The 22414-nt window shown below is 38.5% G+C and overlaps 1 protein-coding gene across 12 annotated transcripts in view; it reads left to right on the forward strand.

Annotated features, from left to right (window-relative positions):
* GRIK2 (glutamate ionotropic receptor kainate type subunit 2) overlaps positions 1-22414 on the forward strand; it is a 584958-nt gene that overhangs the window by 380372 nt on the left and 182172 nt on the right. For 7 of the 12 annotated variants that reach the window (XM_042857646.2, XM_008164887.3, XM_042857650.2 and 4 more), the window contains 2 exons: positions 9964-10187; positions 12568-12651. In XM_042857646.2, the coding sequence (XP_042713580.1) occupies positions 9964-10187; positions 12568-12651 (308 nt within the window). The remainder of the gene's footprint in view (positions 1-9963; positions 10188-12567; positions 12652-22414) is intronic. The other 5 variants (XR_010599561.1, XM_042857649.2, XM_042857647.2 and 2 more) reach the window with 1 other exon arrangement.

Consider the following 22414-nt stretch of genomic DNA (forward strand, 5'->3'; position numbering starts at 1 on the left):
TTTTTCCTACATTGTATCTCCATTGTGTTGGACTCTAATGTAAGGTTAGTGGGACAAAGTCAGTAGAATCCGTGGATTTTCACAAGAGTTGAATTTGGCCTGCCCTTTTCTTAACTGCATTTTTTTTGCCTATAATTTATAATATGAGAACTTTGTGCTCCTGAAAGCAAAAGACTAACAGCACTGACTAAAACCAGCCCTAATTCAAGTTTCTATTCATAGCTTGACCAATGCACTTCAACTCCAGCTTGCAAGCCCCCTGCTATTCCAATCATTTGTCTGTCTTGAAAAGAAGCTGCTGCAGTAATTGTATCAAATTACATGGTGGTTTTGTGATAGGACAAGGCAGTTGGCTGAGTCCACAACATTCATTTTTACTTGTGATTTAAGCCAGGTTTTAACCTAGGCCTATTGTGCCACCTTATCTTCTTAGGTTAGTTTGTCATGCATTGTAAAGTGTTCTAGCCTAGGATGGCAGGGTACTTTGACTGACATTATGAACATTTTTAACATCCAAATTGCTATAACATTCAAAATGATGCCACTATAGTGACACATTCAAATGAAGTTGAACATACTCATCAAAATGTTGTTATGAACTCAATAAAAACAATTATTTTTTTATCCTTACTCCCTTCAGGATTATCATAGTGTCCCCCCCCACACACACAATTGGTTCCTTATCTTTGTTCCTACATGTTGAATGCTTTTTACATGTTTTAATACTAACTTTAAAAAAGAAAGATGGAGTAGAAATAACATTTACAATATTTGTCATATTGTATCAAAAATCCCTGAAACAGTAGGTCATTGATTGGATGTACCACAAAAGCTATAGCTGTTCACTGAATGAGTGCAGGAATGTTTTTCTAAGTTCCAAACCCATGCATCTTTTATAATTTCAGCTTTTCTCTGTAATTGAAAAAGTTATGCAATACATTGTACTATGATATGCTAATCTGAGGTTACGCAGTGCTTTAGATTAGAGAACGTAGGCAGTCTCTGTAAAAATGCTGTCTCAGGATTAGAAACTGTGTCCCTAATTCTAATGTTTTCTCTCTGACTCAGCGCTGAACCAATACCACAGTATGGTATTAGGTGGCACTGTGCTATGGGAGGTCTTTTGAATCAGACAAAAAATAAAGGTCCTGATCACTGTTATAAATAACTTGAAGTCATTTTCTAGTCCTATTGCTTTTTTCTCAAGAATAGAACATTTTAGTCTCATTCCTGTCAAAATTACAATGCAACTAATTAAATTCTGTTTATCTGTATTCTCACTAAACTTTTACCTGGATATGGTATCCTCCTTCAGATTACATTCCAAACCATTATATAGTGTTGTTGTATACTAATCAACAGCTGTGCACCACAAAGGTGATAGTGGTGATTAATATGAACTGTGTATGTCTGTTGTATTTTGTATTGCAATTTAAATTTGTAAAACACTTTAATATATTTTACAGAGTGACATCTCCCCTACATTGAAATATTGCCCCAAGTTGTTTATATCAACCTCAAAATATCACTGAATTAAAAGAAAATTGTCCCTCCAGTAGGTGTGATAGGCACAATTTTGTAGCTATTGTACTTTTAAAATGATATCACGATGTAGAATATCTGTGTATTAAAAGTACATTTTTTTTTAAAGCCTCATGTTGTGATCACAGGGGGAAAAAAAACTGGTTTGCAAGTGAGTGGGAAGTAAATGAGACCAAAAAACGGGGGCGCAAATTGGTGTTCTACATTTCACTCATTTGGTGCTCATTTTGATAGGTTGTCTCACACATTGCCAGGTTTGAAGGTTGGGAGATAATGCATTGCAGTCAACAGGAACATAGGTACGTCTAATCAGAGAATCATAGAACTGGAAGGGACCTCGAGAGGTCATCTAGTCCAGTTCCCTGCACTTGTGGCAGGACTAATTATCTAGACCATTCCTGACAGGTATTTGTCTAACCTGCTCTTAAAAATCTCCAATGATGGAGATTCCACAACCTCCCTAGGCAATTTATTCCAGTGCTTAACCACCCTGACAGGAAATTTTTCCTAATGTCCAACCTAAACCTCCCTTGTTGCAATTTAAGCCCACTGCTTCTTGTCCTATCCTCAGAGGTTAAGAAAAACAATGTTTCTTCCTCCTCCTTGTAACTACCTTTTACATACTTGAAAACTGTTATCATGTCCCCTCTCGGTCTTCTCTTTTCCAGACTAAACAAACCCATTTTTTTCAATCTTCCCTCATAGGTCATGTTTTCTAGACCTTTAATCATTTTGTTGCTCTTTGTAGAATCATAGAATCATAGACTTTAAGGTCAGAAGGGACCATTATGATTGTCTAGTCTAACCTCCTGCACAACGGAGGCCACAGAATCTCACCCACCCACTCCTGTATCAAATCCCTAACCTATGTCTGAGCTATTGAAGTCCTCAAATCATGGTTTAAAGGCTTCAAGGTGCAGAGAATCCTCCAGCGAGTGACCCATGCCCCACACTGCAGAGGAAGGAAAAAAACCTCAGGGCCTCTGCCAATCTGCTCTGGAGGAAAATTCCTTCCCAACCTCAAATATGGCGATCAGCTAAACCCTGAGCATGTGGGCAAGACTCATCAGCCAGACACCCAGGAAAGAATTCTCTGTAGTAACTCAGATCCCACCCCATCTAACATCCCATCACAGGCCATTGGGCATATTTACCACTAATAGTCAATACTCTTCTCTGGACTCTCTCAGTTTGTCCACGTCGTTCCTGAAATGTGGTAACCAGAACTGGACACAATATTCCAGTTGAGGCCTAATCAGAGAGGAGTAGAGCGGAAGAATTACTTCTCGTGTCTTGCTTACAACAGACCTGCTAATACATCCCAGAATGATGTTTGCTTTTTTTGCAACAGAGTTACACTGTTGACTCATATTTAGCTTATTTCCCATTTTGTATGTGTGCAACTGATTGTACCTTCCTAAATGGAGTACTTTGCATTTGTCCTTATCAAATTTCATCCTATTTACTTCAGACCATTTCTCCAGTTTGTCCAGGTTATTTTGAATTTTATTCCTATCCTCCAAAGCACTTGCAAACCCTCCCAGCTTGGTATCATCCGCAGACTTTGTAAGTGTACTCTGTATGCCATTATCTAAATCACTGATGAAGATATTGAACAGAACCGGACCCAGAACTGATCCCTGTGGGACCCCACTCATTATGCCCTTCCAGCATGATTGTGAACCACTGATAACTACTCTCTGGGAACTGTTTTCCAACCAGTTTCGCGCCCACCTTATAGTAGGTCCATGTAGGTTGCATTTCCCTAGTTTGTTTATGAGGTCACCCCCTCTAAGAAAGCTGTCAGGTTGGTTAGACATGATTTGTTTTTGACAAATCCATGCTGACTGTTACTTATCACCTTATTATCTTCTAGATGTTTGCAAATTGATTGCTTAATTATTTGCTCTATTATCTTTCTGGGTACAGAAGTTAAGCTGACTGGTCTGTAATTTCCTGGGTTGTCTTTGTTTCCCTTTTTATAGATGGGCACTATATTTGCCCTTTTCCAGTCTTCTGGAATCTCTCCTGTCTTCCATGACTTCTCAAAGATAATCGCTAATGGCTCAGATATCTCCTCAGTCAACTCCTTGAGTATTCCAGGATGCATTTCACCCAGGCCCTGGTGACTTGAAGACATTAATTTGTCCAAGTAATTTTTAACTTGTTCTTTCCCTATTTTAGCTTCTTCTGTTCCTGCCTCATTTTCACTGATATTCACTACGTTAGACATCAAATCACCACCAACCTTCTTGGTGAAAACGAAAACAAAGAAGCCATTAAGCACCTCTGCCATTTCCACATTTTCTGTGATTATTTCCCCTCCCCTTCCCTCCCTCCTCCCCTCCCCCCCCCGCATTGAGTATGGGCCTACCCTGTCTTGGTCTTCCTCTTCCTTCTAATGTATTTGTGGAATGTTTTCTTGTTACCCTTTATGACTCTAGCTAGTTTTATCTCATTTTGTGCCTTGGCCTTTCTAATTTTGTCCCTACATAGTTGTGTTATTTGTTTATATTCATCCTTTGTAATTTGACCTAGTTTCCACTTTTTGTAGGACTCTTTTTTTTTTTAAAGACCATTGAAGATGTCCTGGTTAAGCCAGGGTGGTCTCTTGCCATACTTCCTATCTTTCCTACACAGTGGGATAGTTTCCTCTTGTGCCCTTAATAATGTCTCTTTGAAAAACTGCCAACTGTCTTCTATTATTTTTCCCCTTAGACTTGCTTCCCGTGGGATGTTACCTACCAACTCCCCGAGTTTGCTAAAGTCTGCCTTCTTGAAATCCATCGTCTTTATTTTGTACAAAATATCATATGTGCATGCAAGTCTTTGAGCAGTCATTTTTATTGTTCAAAACTAAGAATCAAAATAAACATTAAAAATTACCTTTGTCAGTTATAAGTTAACTTAGTGCTTGAGAAAAGTGTTAGAATTGGACTCCACTTAAAAGTCATTTTATCCATAGAACAAATACAGATAGGGGCTGGAAATACAAGGTTTTAACAGACTTGTGAGTGTGTCTTAAATCATTTCCTTTCAGGTAAAGGTTAAGGATGGGAGCTCAATTCAGTATCTAAGGCTTGCCATCTGCGGCTACTAACAAAGATGTGATTTTGTGTGAGGTGTGATACCCACTGAAGTCAAATGGAATTTTGTGCAAAAACTGCTAGCAGGATATTGTCCTTAAGGGAAGGGGATGCATCTTTTCAAACTGGTGCATGGGGATTCAGTCACATGACTCCCATGAACTATATGGTCCATTACTAGATGATAATAGTATTGCTTATACCAGTAATATCAATAATATTGCAGAAAAGGCAGAAGTGTTCAATAAATATTTCTGTTCTATAGCATATCATATAATCTCATTATCTGCTGATGATAACATTCTTCCCTGTCTGCTAGTATCTGTGGAGGATGTTGAACAGAAGCTACTAAAGCTAGACATTTTAAATATTAGCAGGTCCAGATAACTTGAATTCAAGAGTTTTGAAAGAGCTGGCTGAGAAGCTTGCTGGACTGTTACTGTTGATTTATTTTCAATAAATCTTGGAGCACTGGGGAAGTTCCAGGAGACTGGAAGAAAGCTAATGTTGTGCCAATTTTTCAAAAGGTTAAACAGGATGACACGGGCAATTAAAGGCCTGACATTGATCCCTGACAAGATAATGGAGAGGCCAATATGGGATTCACTTAATAAAGACTTAAATTAGGGTAATGTAATTAATGCAAATCAATATGGGTGTATAGAAAATCAAACTAAATTGATATCTTTTTTGATGAGACTGCAAGTTTTATTGATAAAGGTATTAACATTTTTATCAATGACCTGGAAGAAAACATATAACCATCACTAATAAAGATTGCAGATAGCACAATAAAAACAAGGACAGGCCATTCATACAAAATGATCTGGATTGCTTAGTAAATTGGGCGCAAGCAAACAATATGTGTTTTAATATGGCTAAATGTAAATGTATACCTCTAGAAACAAGAATATAGGCCATACTTACAGGATGGGAGTCTATCCTGGAAAGCAGTTGCTCTGAAAAGGATTTGCGTGGTCTGGTAGATAATCAGCTGAACATGAGCTCCCAGTGTGATGCTGCGGCCAAAAGAGCTAATGCAATCCTGGGATGCACAAACAGGGGAATCACAAATAGGGATAGAGAGGTTATTTTACCTCTATATTTGGGGCACTGGTGGAACCGCTGCCGGAATACTGCGTCCAGTTCTGGTGCCCACAATTCAAGAAGGATGTTGATAAATTGGGGAGGGTTCATAGAAGAATCACAAGAATCATTAAAGGATTAGAAAACGTGCCTTAAAATGATTGAGTTCTTTGAGTCTATCTATTTAGCTGGAGCTGCTGGAGCCTTTTCCCATGGCAGATCTCTTTCCCTATGGTGAGGGAAGGCTCCATCAGCAAGGAGCTGGTAGATCCTTTCCCGCTGCCTCCCAGCTGCCGGAGTCTTTCCATATAGTGTGGAAAGGTTCCAGCAGCAGGATACTACACTGCTAAAAATAGCAGTGTGGATGGGGAGGCAGAGCTTGGGTGAGTAGAGAGCCATGCAAGGTATGTACTTACACCCATACCCATCAGATGTGTCTTTACTCACTTAAGCCCCATGCTTCACCATTCACACTGCTGTTTATATTCCTGCTAAGGGGGCTATGCAGGTACATACACTACAGGCCACTGAATGAAGCATGCAGTGTAGTCGAGTCTTGTAGCTTAATCACTGTAAAATGAACAGCTCTGGGCTTGAATCATCATGCATCTTTACAATATCAATGACAATGTTTACACATGCAAACTCCCTTGTTGATTTTAGAAGCCATGCAACAGTATCTAGCGTCTGGGACCGTGGAATTGATACTGCTGGATCAGTTGTGTGTGGTGTGTTGAGCACAATAGTTAGACTGACACCAAGGACTTCTGACAATGACATTTTTTGTTAAGTTGAAGCCCCAAATAACTCTAACCCCACAAATACCTTGCTGTAGAGATTTTCATAAAGATGGGGAAAATAACCAACATGCCAATTTCATCCCTATTGTAATTCCATTGACATGAGTGGAATTATACTGGGATGAACTCAGCTCCATATATATATATATTCTGTAGTTTGGTTTAGTTTTGATTTGGTGTTTATCAATAAGATGATTCAGTGCTGTGAAATTAAAACAAATTCTACACAATCTAGAAACCACAGTTATGGGTGTAGTATAAGTATCTGAATAGACTGGAATAGACATGTTATAGCTACCGGGTTCTCATTTACAGATGACATAAGCATATATCTCCTTCATATTGCATTGTGAGTTTGTCCTATTATGTTTTGATGCATGAATTGTACAGTAACAAACATAGCTGAAGAAGGTTTTATAAGCTATTATGTAATCTTCTAAGATATTTAGACTCAGTAAAGCAGCATCAGCATACAAAGGTATAATTTTTTTAAGCTAAGGTAATATTTTATATTGTGGTTTCTTACCTTAAATATAATATTTGTTATTACAACCACTTTAATATTTAGAATACAAACCATAAATGAGTATCCTATATATGAACATTTTAATGGAGGTGAGGAGTAGCAGAGCTCTAACCATCCAATATAGTGAAATACAGTAAGTAGCTAATTGCCCAGTTCAATATAAATTCTATTTCCTAGAGCCTGGGACATTTGTTTTTTAATATTGCAACTTGGCCGGTGGGAATCCCTTGAGTTAGAAGATAGTAAAGATTGCCTCCTTTCTCATAACTTTTGCACAAGTTTAGTAACAGGAGTTCTAAGGGAGGAAAAGTGTGTGAGAATGGCCTACTACCATGAACAGACAGGGTCCCAGATGAGAATATATTTCTCTCAAACATTGGTGTGGTTCCTGAGTTTCAGTTCTAGCCAATGAATGAACTTCCCTGGCCAAGAAGAGTGTGTAATTCACGGGCACTTGGTGTAGCACTCTGTGCCCCCTCCCCCTCTAGTGATATCTGGGCCACAAATCGAGGTGAGTGAGTCTTCTACACCTTTTCCTAACAGGAGCACAGGGGCTGGAACAATTTTTATTGTGGGGGTGCTGAGAGATATTGAACCAAACTATAAACCCTGTGTATAATGGAAACCACTTCAAGCCAGAGTGTGCTACCGCACCCCCAGCACCTCTAGTTTCAACACCTATCAACCAGAGACTCATGTTTTAAGATCATGAGATCCTAGGTACAATCCCCGTTACCAACAACCCACCCAGAAGCCCTGTGTTATAGAGCCATGGGGAATACAGAGTCTATACAGCTACCCTCAGCCTTTGATACTTATTACCACAAGAATTAATGGCTACCTGGTGATGCTACAGTTTGTTTTTTGTAATTCAGTAAAAAGCTGCAGCTGTAGCCTTTAATCCAAGTGAGTCATATAGTCTTTCTGTATCATCCACAGTATCGTTAGTAAAAAGTGACCCACAAATACTGATATTTATCTCTTTTACGATGCAACATTACTATGCTAGGGCCCGATTAATATCTTTGAGGTATGAGCACCAATGGGAATTGAGGGCATTCAGCACCTTGCAATACTGAGCTCTTAGTAAATAACTTGTGCAATGTTATCTGAGTTTTGCACAAATAACAAACATACTTATGGAGTAAATTCAGTGACATCATAAACATGTATAGGAACAATGAAATACAGTACACAGATTGCAGAACTTTATGAAATGGTATGCAGCAAGCACAAAGTAATCCACACTGAGAAAAATGTAATGATGTCTGAAGCATAGAGAAACATAAAATGTATGGGATTTTTGGCTATATGCACAATACAAACCGAGAAAAATATATTAATCTATACCACATCGTTTGAAATAAATTGTAGATCAACTGTATTATTTAGGCTTAGGACAGGCATTTTGAAAATAACATGCTATTTTCACAGTAGTTATACCATCTCTCTCATTACATATCTCTCTATCTCTATAGCCTATCATAGAATCTGGCTAATCTGCACCTTCTTAACTTGGATACTTTGTAATCATCCCCTAAAATTGCCAGTCTTTCATCAGCCATCAATACAGATTTTAATAGTCAATGCTGTAGTTAGATTGCATGTTACTTTGATGCCATTATTTTTACAAAATACAGTATATTTACTAAGTATCAGAGGGGTGTTAGTCTATTTCCGCAATAACAACGAGGAGTCCGGTGGCACCTTAAAGACGATGATTTATTTGGGTTTTTTACCCACGAAAGCTTTTGCCCAAATAAATCTGTTAGTCTTTAAGGTGCCACCGGACTTCTCGTTATTTTTTAGTATATTTACTAGTTTGCTATGCATTTTTGACATAATTAAAACTAAATTGAAGCTGACAAAATACTTTTTGTGAAGTGTGGGTTTTTTTTTTTGTTTTTTTGTTTTTTTTTAATTCGTCACAAAATTCAGTAATTTACAATGAGGTCACCTAGTCATTCATGCAAATTAGTAAGGATATAGCTACATAGCTAGAAATTGTTCCCCATGATTGTTTTGCAGGTGCAGCATATATGAGAACAATAATTACTTGAGACTAATTGTCACAGTAAAACTGTTCTGTACATTTTCTATTTCCATCAAAATATTCTTCTGCTAAAATAAACACAAGCACCCTTCTCCCTCCCTACTCCCAGTTCCTCCACCCACCCACACACAAAGCTATTTAAAAGTTTTGGGGGAAGATTGTGTTATCATTCCTTATGTTGCTAGTAGTTTAGTCCATAAAGATTCCCATTGAAGTTAGTTGGTCTAACACCTGGAACAAGTTGCCAGTAAGGGAATCAGAATCTGGTTCTAAATGTATAGATATAAGATATTATGGGTCTGGTTCTATCATTTCTTTGGAGCTAAGCTAGTATAATGGAATGGGGAATCTCACGCTATGGGCCCTATTGAAGTTAATTGGAGTTTTCCCACTGACTTCAGCAGATCCAGGATTTCACCTTATATCTATAGAATTACTACTTGAAAAGCATTCATGTTCACATCTGGTTCTTAAGTTTATTACTATTTTTTAAAGAGCACATTTAAGAATTTATAAAGTAGAGATACGAAGTGACACTCAAAGCCAAATGGAGTTTTAAGAGAGAGATTGGAAAGAGCTAAGACACAGGTCCTCTGAAGGATATTGTGTTTTGCCTCCTTTCCCTTCCATTCCTGTAGCAGGTTCTTGAATATCTCTAAATACTGCTATGTTAATTCAGAAACGCTCACTGAAAGAGAACCAGAATTAATCAGCTTCCTCACTAGAGGAAGAGGGTAGCTTTAAATTTAATCTTAATAAGTACACCTCCTCAAGTGTAAAGTCAGTGTTTTGTTTAATTTGATTGCTTGCTTCTGCCTGCTGCTTCTGACTTATGTCCTGTTTCTCTTCTCTTTATATTTTTGTCAACAGAAAGCTGACCTTGCAGTTGCACCACTGGCTATTACCTATGTTCGAGAGAAGGTCATCGACTTTTCCAAGCCCTTTATGACTCTCGGAATAAGTATTTTGTACCGCAAGCCCAATGGTACAAACCCGGGCGTCTTCTCCTTCCTGAATCCTCTCTCCCCTGATATCTGGATGTATATTCTGCTGGCTTACTTGGGTGTCAGTTGTGTGCTCTTTGTCATAGCCAGGTAACATCATAACTTTTGTGATTTTTTTGGCAATTATTATCTTCTTTTTCTTACTAATAATTGTCAAAAGTCACAATTTTTTTATTACTTTCTTACTCTTATTTTTCACTGTATGGTGTATAGTGGAATATTAATTAGGGTTCTCAGTGTTGATTAGAATGTAGTACACTGCCGTGCTAAGCCTCCAGCATGCTGTTTATGTCACTAAGCTACCAGAATGCCATTCCCCTTTTATTTCCAAACTGAAAAACATTAACAAGCCCTGTGAAATTTTTTTCTTCACTCCCATGTGTTTCTTTTCAGATAGAAAATGATGATTGTATTGTGTTGGCCTAATATGATGTGGCATTGAAGGGAAATACCCCAAGTTAAGCACTTAACTGCCCAGAGCAAGATCTGTCCCTAGATGTTCAAATTGAGCTCATAATACCTTTTAAATATAAAAATTGTTAGCTCACTCAAAGTTCCTTGGCTTTTCGGGAGTAAAACAGCTGAATAATGTATTTAAAATCTTGTAGCAGATAAATGCACTGAGATAAAACATCTAATTTAAAAAGCCAGTCTGGGATGTATGTGGAGTCATGCTTAGCTGGGCTTGTTAGGGTCAAGGGCCTCAAAGCTGCAATTATGAAATCATAAAGCAATCCAATACGTATTGCTTTCTTGCTCTTTAATTGCGTTATTGCCCATTTTCTTCAATACAGTGTTTCTCTTCTGTTAATCTTACAGGCACTGATAACAGCTCTGGGAGATGGGCAGACACAGTGACACTGCCTTGCCATTTTTTCCCCATGGGCACCCCATAACTCATATAGGAATTTTTTTACTATTGTATTTTACCTTTTCATTGTAAAGTAATTGGAATTGACCCCAAATGCTTGCAGAACTGTAACCTTGCACTCACTGTGTAACTTTGACTCATGCTGTGACTGCAAAAAATTGCAAAGCATTAGAAAAAACAGTATATCCCACTTTCGTTGGATTGTTGCTGTAACATCACTTGCACCCTTTCACGTTATTGGCAGTCATTTTTAAATCACTTAATGAATTAAAACAGTTTAAAATAGATGACTTTTTAACATCTGATTGCCTAAGTTCATCTTATAATACACTTTTTTCTACAATATCAATTTTTAGAAGCATCCTTGTGTCTTGATAACAAAATTCCCTCAGCCTCAATTTTTTTGTGATGTTATTCTCCTGTGTATAGTGAGGTCTCTCTACCCTTTTTCCTTATGCTGGAGTTGATGTAAGGGTTCCACATCTTCCTTTGATACTATTTCTTTCCTTTGATAGAGGTTGTATCATTCCTCTGGCAGATGGAAAGGCAGTAATCCTTGAAGCTACTTACACTTCCAACTCATAAGTAATTCAGCAAGGGCACCCGGGCATAAAGTTGTATAGATAACACTCTGAAACACATGCTGCATGTTGTAGTGAAATACTTCACTTGTGTGCCTTCATTCAAGGACTGTTTTAAAGAGCCAAGGACTTACATTGGAAGTTTCTTGAAAATAGAGTAGACTTCCGTGGATTTTTGATCAAGACCATATCTCTATTTCAGAGGAGATCCGATAACAAAGATACTTCTGAAAGCACTGAATTCTATAGTTTAGCAAAAATGCACAAATGGTTTATTGTGGAACACATGCTGCATGTATTTACATGTATTTCCAAAAATAACCCAAACTTTACATTATAAGGAAATTTTTGAGCATGGTGCACAGCCTAAACCCCACTCTGAAAATATTTCCTGCTATATATTGTGGGAGACTAGTCCTACAGACTATTTGTTCATTTTTTTAGAAACTTTTTTTTTTATTATAGTATTCAGTATACACCTCATATCACTCACTGAGCTGGGAGGAATGTTTATCATCAAGCAGACGCACCAAATAGTAAAGGGTTATTGCTGAACTTTTTTTTCACTTGGTTGTTTTGTTGTTTGGTTCTATAAAATCCTGGTGTACTCAGAAGCATATCTTTCTCATAAAGCAATACAGAAATATAGACTAGAGGGTTGTGTACAGTGAGCAAGTTGTGTAAAATCTGTTTTATTTCAAAGTTTACATCAGTCTTCAGAGCTACAGATAAAATTTCAGTATTTGTTAACTTGTACAATGAAATGTTGATAGTGTATGTAGAAATCCAAGAAGTAGAATTAGAAAGGATCATGTTTTTTCTCAAAGTAGAAAACTTTATTTTAAAAATATGTATGTGCTAGGATTCCCAATCCAATAATTATAGTGCCTTTATATAGTGAAACAGAGTTAACTTAAATGATGACCTATGGAAGAATACTAAAGATTGTAAAATACAGACTGCACAGAAGTAAAACAGCCTGTTTGTGAAAGTAATAATCTACCTGTTGTCATTATAGGGCCAGATATTATAACTGTATCGTAGTGGACTGGGATATTTCAGCATGCACTACTAAATGTGCAGTTTCACTGCAACATATAATGTAGGTGATGCACTGTGTAATGTATGGAATTCAGAAAGTTTTGTACTGTATGCATTCCAGTCATGATAGATCATGGAACTTGAAGGCTGTATGTCCTTAAATTGATAGGTTCCTTTTAGATTCCCCTCTTAAAAAAAGATGTGATGTTGTAGCAACCCACCATGATGAAAATTGAACTGCCAGTGTTTCATAATAAGGTATATCTATGTTTGAAGCAGTATAGTACCTGGTATATCTTTTATAGTGAAACATATGTTTTGCAATTACAGCTCATCAGACTATTCATTGGAATTATTTTGGGGGAAGTTCAGAGATCAGTCTAGATTACCACAATGGTCCTTTCTGGCCTTGGAATTTATGAATGCGAACCATTTATTTCTCAGATTTGGCCTTTTTTCATTTGTGAATTGTTTAATGAACACAGCAAGATTTTATGAATATGTTCATTATTCATAAATGTCCTAATAGGTTTAATATAACAATATTAGGTCCTATAAGCTTTTGTGCACTGTGCCCCCTTGAATTACTTTATTGGAATTCACTATCTAAATGAGTCACTTAGACCACATGCAATGGATTGAGTTCACTGATTGGATGACCTAGTTTTATAAATAGGAGGAATCCAAGGAAGTCATTGCGGGGGTTGAGTAAAGGGAGAGAGTAAAGGGAGAGCATTTTAGTGAAAGCAACATAGTAGCAGATAAACAGGCCTAAAAATTTTACATCTTTGCCTATCCTCTTTTTCACAAGGAAGAGCACTATATTTTGCTGCATAGGTAGAATCCAAATGTAAAGAACTAGGTTATTTACTCCCAGAGTCCACAAGAGATCAACCAGATTTACTGGCTATCTAGAAGACTTTTTGCTCTCAATTTTCTCTTATCATAATTACACCAAGTAATTGGGTATGTGGGCATGCAGGTGTTGTGTTGCATTCTGAATGGAAGGTTAGGTTGGGAAGAATATACAGGCACATCAACACTCATCTTGAAAGCTGACCAGAACTGTTTTCTATTGGGACTGGAAATCACTTTACAGTAACTTGTCCTAGTATTCCTTAACTTTCCATAGCAGGGTTTTCCTTCTCATACTCTTTGAAGCCTGCTTCCCACCTCCACTTTGCTTTGGGTTTCTCTGTCTGTCCAACTGTTTAACCAAGAAAGGGGGAGGGGAACCGTACTTACTTTTGAAGGACTGAGCCATCTCCCCCATGCCTTTACTAGCTCCTGCATCTCAATCCATCTCATACAGAAGTGTGGTACTGCTAACCTGCCAGATGAAAACCACAATGAGCAACTCTTCCAAATGGTCCCCAGTTTGAAACTCTACCCTCCATTTTTAACTTTTGTTTTGAATAAAACACCCACTTTGACATTGTTGTAAATGTACTTCAAGGACACTGGAGCTATTATACTTCTGTGAACTGGAAGCCCACCTGGCAATTCTGCCCTATGGTGGCAATTGTAATAGATTTGTAACTTATCTAGCTATGGGTGTCTTCATTTGGCACAGCTGACAGCCCATTGCATTCTATTCCTATTATCTTCTCTTCTTTGCCAATATGCTTGTGGTTTACCTTTGTGGGTTCTCAATAGAAAGGTGATCAGTATGAATTGGAAGTTGCAAAGAAAGTTACTTTACTTATATCCACTCCCCTTTGGAGTTTCACTATGTACACAAACCCTATCCTCATCGACAGAATAAATTGTGTCTTCTCAATATGATTAGTGATTCTCTAGATAGTGTCCTGGAAAGATATCTGTCTCTTGGGTACAAAACTGTTCAGAGCTTTCCATTTCTAATAAGTTTTCTTTCCTGCTGCTGACTTCTTATTGTTTTCCACTGCAATCTCATAAGCTCTCTTCATCCATTCTTCCTATTAGTCTTTGAAGATGAAATAGTTGTTGCCCTCTTTGTTCTCTATGAAATCTTAAAAGTTATCTGGGTAACCCTGGAGATTGCCAATACTGCAAGAAATATGAAGAATAACCAGTTTCATGCTTGGAGCTGTTATAAACATGTATTAATTTATTTAAATAGTTCTTCCAATTTGATTTTTTCCCTTCAGTTTATGTTGGTGACATTGTTAATAGTGTTCTGTTGAATTGTTTAGCTAGGTTTCATTCCACAGGGTAAGCTGTGCCATGGGAGTTTTATAGCCCACAACAAGCACAAAGTCTCTCAAATAATTGATTTTCAAATTCCATAACCTGGTCCTAATTCATCTCTTCAGGAAATCCAAAGTGAAGGCTAAAATCTCTGAATATTTTATCAGCAGCTTTTGTGCTTGATTTATTGGTTGTTGGGAAGGTCTTTGCAAATTTAGTGAAATGCCTTATTATCACTAATATGTTTTCAAAGCATCACATGTTAAGTTCTACTCATAGATGGTTATGGGTACAGGGCTAGCGGCAACTGTGACTCCTTCTCTGGCCACTCTGAGTTCAGACCAATCAGGCCTTGTGCCATTACTTCCCTAGGGTAGAATCACACCATTTTCCCATTCCTAGACAGAGACATGGGCTCTTGTACACTGTAAATCAACTGTGCTTACCCTACATATCACTGGTTTTGGTATTTGCTCTTCTTCCCTTTGGGAGCTTGTGACCAGTGGTTAATAATAGGAAGAAAGCATAACAAAGAAGAAAAAGGGATTTAAAACAATGAAATTTCTACATGTCTATCTTACTAAGCCCTTCTGCCCTTAGGGAGCTTAGGAAGACCTAGCTTCTTCAGAGGCCCTGTCAGGGGTCTGTCCCTCCGAACAGTTTCCTGACAACTATCTCTCCCCAATGAGAGAGAGAGAGAGAAAAAAAATCCATTTAAATCTCAGAGACTTCTTTCTTCCTGGGTCTTTTGGCCATGTGAGTCCAAAACCAGTGTGGTGAGCTTCACAGGAGAGTTGAGTCAATCTCCTCCAGCCAATTGTCCTCCCATAGTCTTGTAAAACAGTCCATTAAGACTTGGTTGAGAGATGTCTTATACTGAGTCCTTGTCTTGTTTCCTGCTTGTTTTTTCCAGCAGGCTGCTATTAAGCTAAACTGGTGCAGTCATGCAGTGAATATCCCAATAACCACATCACATACTGTGCTCATACCTTATTACAGATCAGCTGCATGTCCTTTACATAGGATTCCTTTGCATTCCTTCAATGCAAATAAGATGGAAGAGCAGTGGTGGTGGTAAATTGCTGTGAGGGGCCTTTTTTTTCTGAATGTTAGGTCTTTTATAATTAACACCCTGAAAAAAAGCAATGCTTCTATAAACTGTGTCTGTTCAAGGCCAGTAGAATCTCTCTAGAGAAATTTTTTTAATCTAAAGTGGTAAAATAATGGCTTATGTAGTTCAGATAACACAAATAGTTTCCTGGGTGCTACCTATCTAAAAAGGAGTTCCTTCTTATTTTCTCATTCTCTTATCAGGAGTCTTGCCATCTCTGCTCTACTGATCTGTTGATTTTGTCCTTGACCTTGGGGTGGGGTTCTTAACCTGTTTCTTTTAAGCTGCTCTTGGCTAATCGGAGATTAATAATAATATGGTGGAGTGAGAGATATTGGCCCTTCCAGTCCCTTACAGTGTCTTGTATATCAGACACAAGGATATAATCTCACGAGTCCTCAGGGGTTCACTGCACCATATATTCCTCCATATTCAGGGGTGTCTAGGAAAGGAAACTGCATCAATATAGGCCTGGAAATGCCTATCTCTGATAACAAAACTAGCAGATTTCAATTATGTTATCTTATAGCATTTAGGTTTGCTGCTGCTATGACAAGTGTGAGGACTCCAACCCCTCCCCCCCCTCACACACTATAAATAGTGGCATATAATACAAAAGGCAATGATCCAGCAATGTACTTAATCATGTGCTTGAAGATAAAAACACATGAGTAGTCCCATTGACTTTACTCAGACTACTCACATTTCTCTAGATAATCCAGTAACAGCGATTTCAAAGACAGGATTTTAACTTGAAATCTAGCAGTAGTTTTTGACTGAGGCTATTGCTTACAGTTTATCCTCTTCCCAAGGATACCATATTGCTCCTAGCCCTTCATTTGAAGCCTCAATGTTCAAAAGAAATGATTGTTGAGACTGAGGAGAGACTGGCAGGAGAGATAGGAGTTGAGAAACCATTCACCAGCCTCCAAAACATTTTGGTGGTTGGGGGTTCGCTTTTAAATGGACTTTCTGAGCAGGAATTAAGTGGCAAGAGTTATTTTCCTTCTCTTCTGTCTCTTTTCCCGCTCACTAGTTCTTCTTATGGGCTCATATAAAGTATTAGCAATATGAACAAAAAAATCTCGTTATCCTATGAAAAAGTGTTCCAGAAAGTCCATTAGCATTTGTACATTTTAGAGTGTTTTGGTTTCTCTTGCTTCAAACTTTGAATGGCTATCAGTTTGTGAAAGTTTCACACTTTGATTTTGGTTACTTTAAAAGAGAATTACCATATATATGAGATCAATGTAAAAAGGTCATACTTACCAGTTTTTATTATACATCACTGATTTGCAATTTCTTAAGCAGTTTCCTTACATGTTGGACAAACATTTGCTATTCACCATGATGTCATGTAAAACTGGGATCTGTGTATCATTCCAGAGATCCATCAAACACTCATCTGTGCAATGTTGGAAAGCTGCTGGTACATTTGTCAACCTCAAAAGACAAGCTGTGTGCAGTCCCCTATGGTGTTACAAGTGTGGTCAGCTTCTGGGAATCATCATTCATGAAAGCTAAGGGATAGGATTTAACTAGATCAAGTACAGTAAAACATTCTCTTCACTCTAAGTCACCCAGTATTTCTTTGAAATCTGGGTAGCATGTGTCTGTCTACTAGTAGTTTTCTCTAATCAGTATAAAGATTCAATATCCCATCCTTTTAGCCAAACCAGAAAGGATACTGGGAACAACAGGGGTTTCACTTGTTCCTCAATTATATGGACAGAGGACAATAGTGTCAAGATGGCTCCCAGATACCTGGAAAGATTTTAAATTGAGAGGGGAGTCTGAGAGAGCCAGTCAGCTCCCCTAATCTCCCCACCCTCCACCCCGGCTGGCAAATGGGAGGCAGAGAAGTCCCTCCCTCTCCCCCATCTGCACTCCCATGTGCGCTTTGAGGCACAAGGAGGGGCTCAGCTCCCACATATATGGGCTTAATCACTCTTCTCTCCCCTCCCAGGAGTTGGCCATCCCCATGCTGGCTTGACCAAACTCTCTCTCCGCCCCCCACCTCCAATATAGAAAGGGATACTGTTCTAAGAATAGAGCTGTAGGGCTGGTGGTAAACTGACGTGATATCTGCTAATTTTGAGATAAAGTTCTGCACCTATGCTTTGTATGTATGAATGCAGACTGGACATTTTTTCTTTCACACCCTTTGTTCAGAAGTCTCTTATTGCAGGGTAAACAATCACAAGCTTCTCCAGTGGCTCATTACTTAACAGCAATGGAAACTGGACCTCACCTTACATCCCAAATGATGTACGGTGGATGGCCAAACTGAATCTTACATCAGTTCATCTTTAGCAGCCTTAGTCCCATTCACCACCTTCACGTCAAGATTTCCCTCCATTCCCAGAAGTTTGTAAAGTTGTCACAATGCACAGAGAATATGTGCCTTTTGATCCACTATTATATTTATTTGGGCACCTGTATCCCACAATATACCTGTCTTTACTTTATCTAAGTAACATTGAAGTAGGCAGTCATCTGCAATTAGGCTGTGTTTTTTTTTTCTTTTTGAGGCCCTGTTGTTCATGAGTATTAACATTTCCCTCCTAATAATAGTGTTGGTGGAAGGTGTCAACTAATCTTGTGTTGTGATAGTTTTTGTGGTGTCATGTCTCTGTTTTTGATCTTTCGTTTTGCATCAGTGTGTTTCATTGTCACAAAGATATTAGTTGCAGTGATTTTCAGGATCTCTTTGATTACAGAAATAACGTCTTCTGTCCCAGGATCCAAAGCTCCTCCCATCAATCCCTTTACTGAGGATCCTGTGATTGAACCGTCTTAACTAATGCAGCCTCCAGAGTGGCAATCTGGTGAATCACATGGTTGTGTTGCTTTGGTCTTTGAAATAGTAGGTTTGTTTTCTTGCCTGCTTCCATTTTCTGAGTTTATGGCTGGCTAAGGATTGATCTGGCTCTGTGCCTCACTGTGCTTAACGGTATTCATTTTCAATGCAGGGACTCTGCCTGAGTAACCATTCACCACGGTCATTTCATACAACTTGCCAGAGTTAAGTAATTGTGTGTAAGCGTTTAGTCCCTGGCGTATGGTAGGGGCTGCTGGAAAATGTTATATTAAGTGTCCCATCATTCCTATATACACATGTGTAAATGTCATATTAGCTAAGTATTTGAGTTTAATGGTCTCCAGTTTTCTGTCACTTTGCTGCAGCTAGGTGACTACAAAAATCAGTCTGGACATACCATGAAATTCACTTTGATAGTATATTATCATTCACAACAATCACATTTTTCACAATAGTTTCTATATTTGATTGTGTTTAGCTGTAAAGGGTGTAGTCCTCATATTCTTTGTTTCATTTGATTAATGATCTTGATATCCATCCTCTGGCTAGGGCTGTGTGTGGGGACCGCAGTGTTAACTGTGCTATCATCCCCCACACAGCAGTATTTCCTGTTTATCTTTGATAGTCTCTCAGATTCTGTCACCCCCTATCACCAAATATAATAACCATATCTGCATATCACATTCCCTATTGGGAAAGGTGCAGTCAGCTCTGAAAAGTAGTGTCTGTACTGGTGCTCTGCCTCAGTTTGGGAAAGGTTTGCAAATTCTGCCTTTTTGCAATGTTAACTAAAGCAAGCACATTTGCAACTTGTATTAGTCATCAGCACACACAATAAGCAAGAGCAGCATGCAGAATACTAGTGTGAAAGAGGAGTGAAGCATGCTTAAAAAGAAACAATGAGGGCTCAATGAGAAGACACTGGACAGTCCTAACATTGACATCATAAGTCTTCTGCTAGCGTCAGACCCCAGCAATCTTTGAATTGATGACTGGGAAAAGAAGGAAACCAAGGTGTAAGGATAGCCTTTCTGATTTGGTGAGTATTGTTCTTGGGCAGTCATAGGAGGAGGAGGGCTCCTCTGCAGATAACTCAGTTTATTTTTCCAATGGAGAGGTGATGACAGTAACCAAGCTAGGATAGTGCTCCTTAGGAAAACCAGCATTTTTTTTTCTGTGCTGTGCCCTAGCACACATAATACTAGTGGAAAAATGCATGGCACTCTCTCCATAGTGTAGTATTTGAACCTTTTTCCCTGCAGTGTTGTATGACCTGTAACATGGGGAAGGATGGAGACTACTACTAATGTAACGAGAGATCACAAAGAGCAATAAGAGTGCTAGGGAGTCCTATGATGCTCTCGGAAGAGCTCCACATAGGCAATAACCATCATTGCACAACACAATATACAGCATCTGTTAAAGTATAAAATCTGAAATTATGAGTGTTGACTACTTTTCCATTGACATGAGGCTGCTTGCCTGAGGTATCCGATGGTCAAGTCCACACTTAACTATCACCAGTTGGGTACCTCGTCTATGCAAAATCAAGTAAACCCAATGATTGATAGTCACTTATATGCTCAGGGGAAAAAAAGGGAGGCGCATAATAGCTCATGTGAAGGAAACTTTTCCTTGTTAACATATCACATTTTATCAGGGTATGTGCAGCCTTATTTGAGACAGGTCAATGCCATAAATACCCCTTCTAATGTCTGTAGGAGATATCTAATGCTGCAACATCCCAGGCCTTGCCAAGAGAAATAACAAGGGATGGTTCCTATTGAGGAATATTAGCTGTGCTGCAGAGGTGCAGGTTCCTGATGTGAAGATAAGGGATTCTGAAAGATAATGACTTACTATTTTTACCCTCCTGTCCAAAAACAAACAAACAAACAAAAATGAGCCAGAATGTTGCCAAGCAGTGAATGCTTCAGTAGGGCACAGCCTTAAAAGTTACAAGATCAAACTGTGGTTACATGGCTAATCTGCTAGTTACACTTCCATTAATACACATTGTCTCATCCTTAGCAACATTATCCATGCCAATCTATAGGCATGCTTTAATTATTAAGTGAATGAAAGAAAAACAAATTAAGGCCACTTTATTTCTAAATGAAAGTGTCTACACAAGGGTCTCAAAATTGGGTGACTGGGCAACAAAATGGCAGATGAAATTCAATGTTGAGAAATGCAAAGTAATGCACCTAGGAAAACATAATCCCAACTATACATATAAAATGATGGGGTCTAAATTAGCTGTTACCAATCAAGAAAGACATCTTGGAGTCATTGTGGAATGTTCTCTGCAAACATCCACTCAATGTGCAGTGGCAGTCAAAAAAGCAGAATTATTAAGAAAGGGATAGATAATAAGACAGAAATTATCATATTGCCTCTATTTAAATCCATGGTACGCCCACATCTTGAATACTGTGTGCAAATGTGGTCGCCCCTTCTCAAAAAAGATATATTGGACTTGGAAAAGGTTCAGGAAAGGGCAACCAAGTTATTAGGGGTATGGAACGGCTGCCATATGAGGAGAGATTAATAAGACTCAGACTTTTCAGCTTAGAAAAGAGATGACTAAGGGTATGATAGAGGTCTATAAAATCATGACTGGTGTGAAAAAAGTAAATAAGGAAGTGTTATTTACTCCTACTCATAACACAAGAACTAGGGGCCACCAAATGAAATTAATAGGCAGCAGGTTTAAAACAAACAAAAGGAAGTATTTTTTCACACAAGGCACAGTCAACCTGTGGAATTCCTTGCCAAAGGATGTTGTGAAGGCCGAGACTATAACAGGGTTAAAAAAAAAGAACTAGATAAATTCATGGAGGATAAGTCCATTAATGGCTATTAGCCAGGATGTCTAGGGATGGTGTCCCTAGCCTCTTTTTGCCAGAAGCTGGGAATGGGCGACAGGGGATGGATCCCTTGATGATTACCTGTTCTGTTCATTCCCTCTGAAGTACCTGGCATTGGCCGGTGTCAGAAGACAGGATACTGGGCTAGATGGCCTTTAGTCTGACCCAGTATGGCCATTCTTATGTTCTTATGTTTAATGCAGTTGAAATAATCCACTTTAAATTCACATCTTTAGTTAATTTAGAGTAATTTTCCTGAGTGTCCCCACATAGGCAAGCACTAATTCACCAGCACACCCCTAGTTCATATGTGGATATGACATGCAATATATATAAAAATATTTTTGGATAAATTGCATGTTGTCCTAGAAGAATATTTGACAGTCACCTCTTTCCCTTGACTATATTGCCTTTCATATGTTTTGGCTGTGTGCGACAGCTATTTCCCACATGTATCCTGCATGGCATGCTGTCTTGACATAAAGGTAGTGAAGGACTTCCTCAATAGAGATGTGAAAGCCGCTGTTATACTTGGCATTGATGAAAGATGCGTATCCATTTCTTCTGGTCTTACACAGTGCATAGAGTTCCCAACTTCCCTACAACCAGCTGAAGCATATGATGGAATTCCACCCTCCACAGGTTGACTTACACATTTCTAGGGTTTATACTTGCTCAGCTTCAGAGAACCCTAGAAATACAGCAGTCTATACTTTGTTTAATTGGACTAGCCTCTTATCAGGACTTTATTAGACATCTTTAGCTCTTTGGTGTCACGATGTTCACCCATGAAGAAGTTGTTGGTGTTAATAAGGTAATTCCATTGATCTGACATTTGGAATAAAAATAACCT

This window comes from Chrysemys picta, chromosome 3 (genome assembly GCF_011386835.1).
Source record: "Chrysemys picta bellii isolate R12L10 chromosome 3, ASM1138683v2, whole genome shotgun sequence".
Lineage (NCBI taxonomy): Eukaryota > Metazoa > Chordata > Testudines > Emydidae > Chrysemys > Chrysemys picta.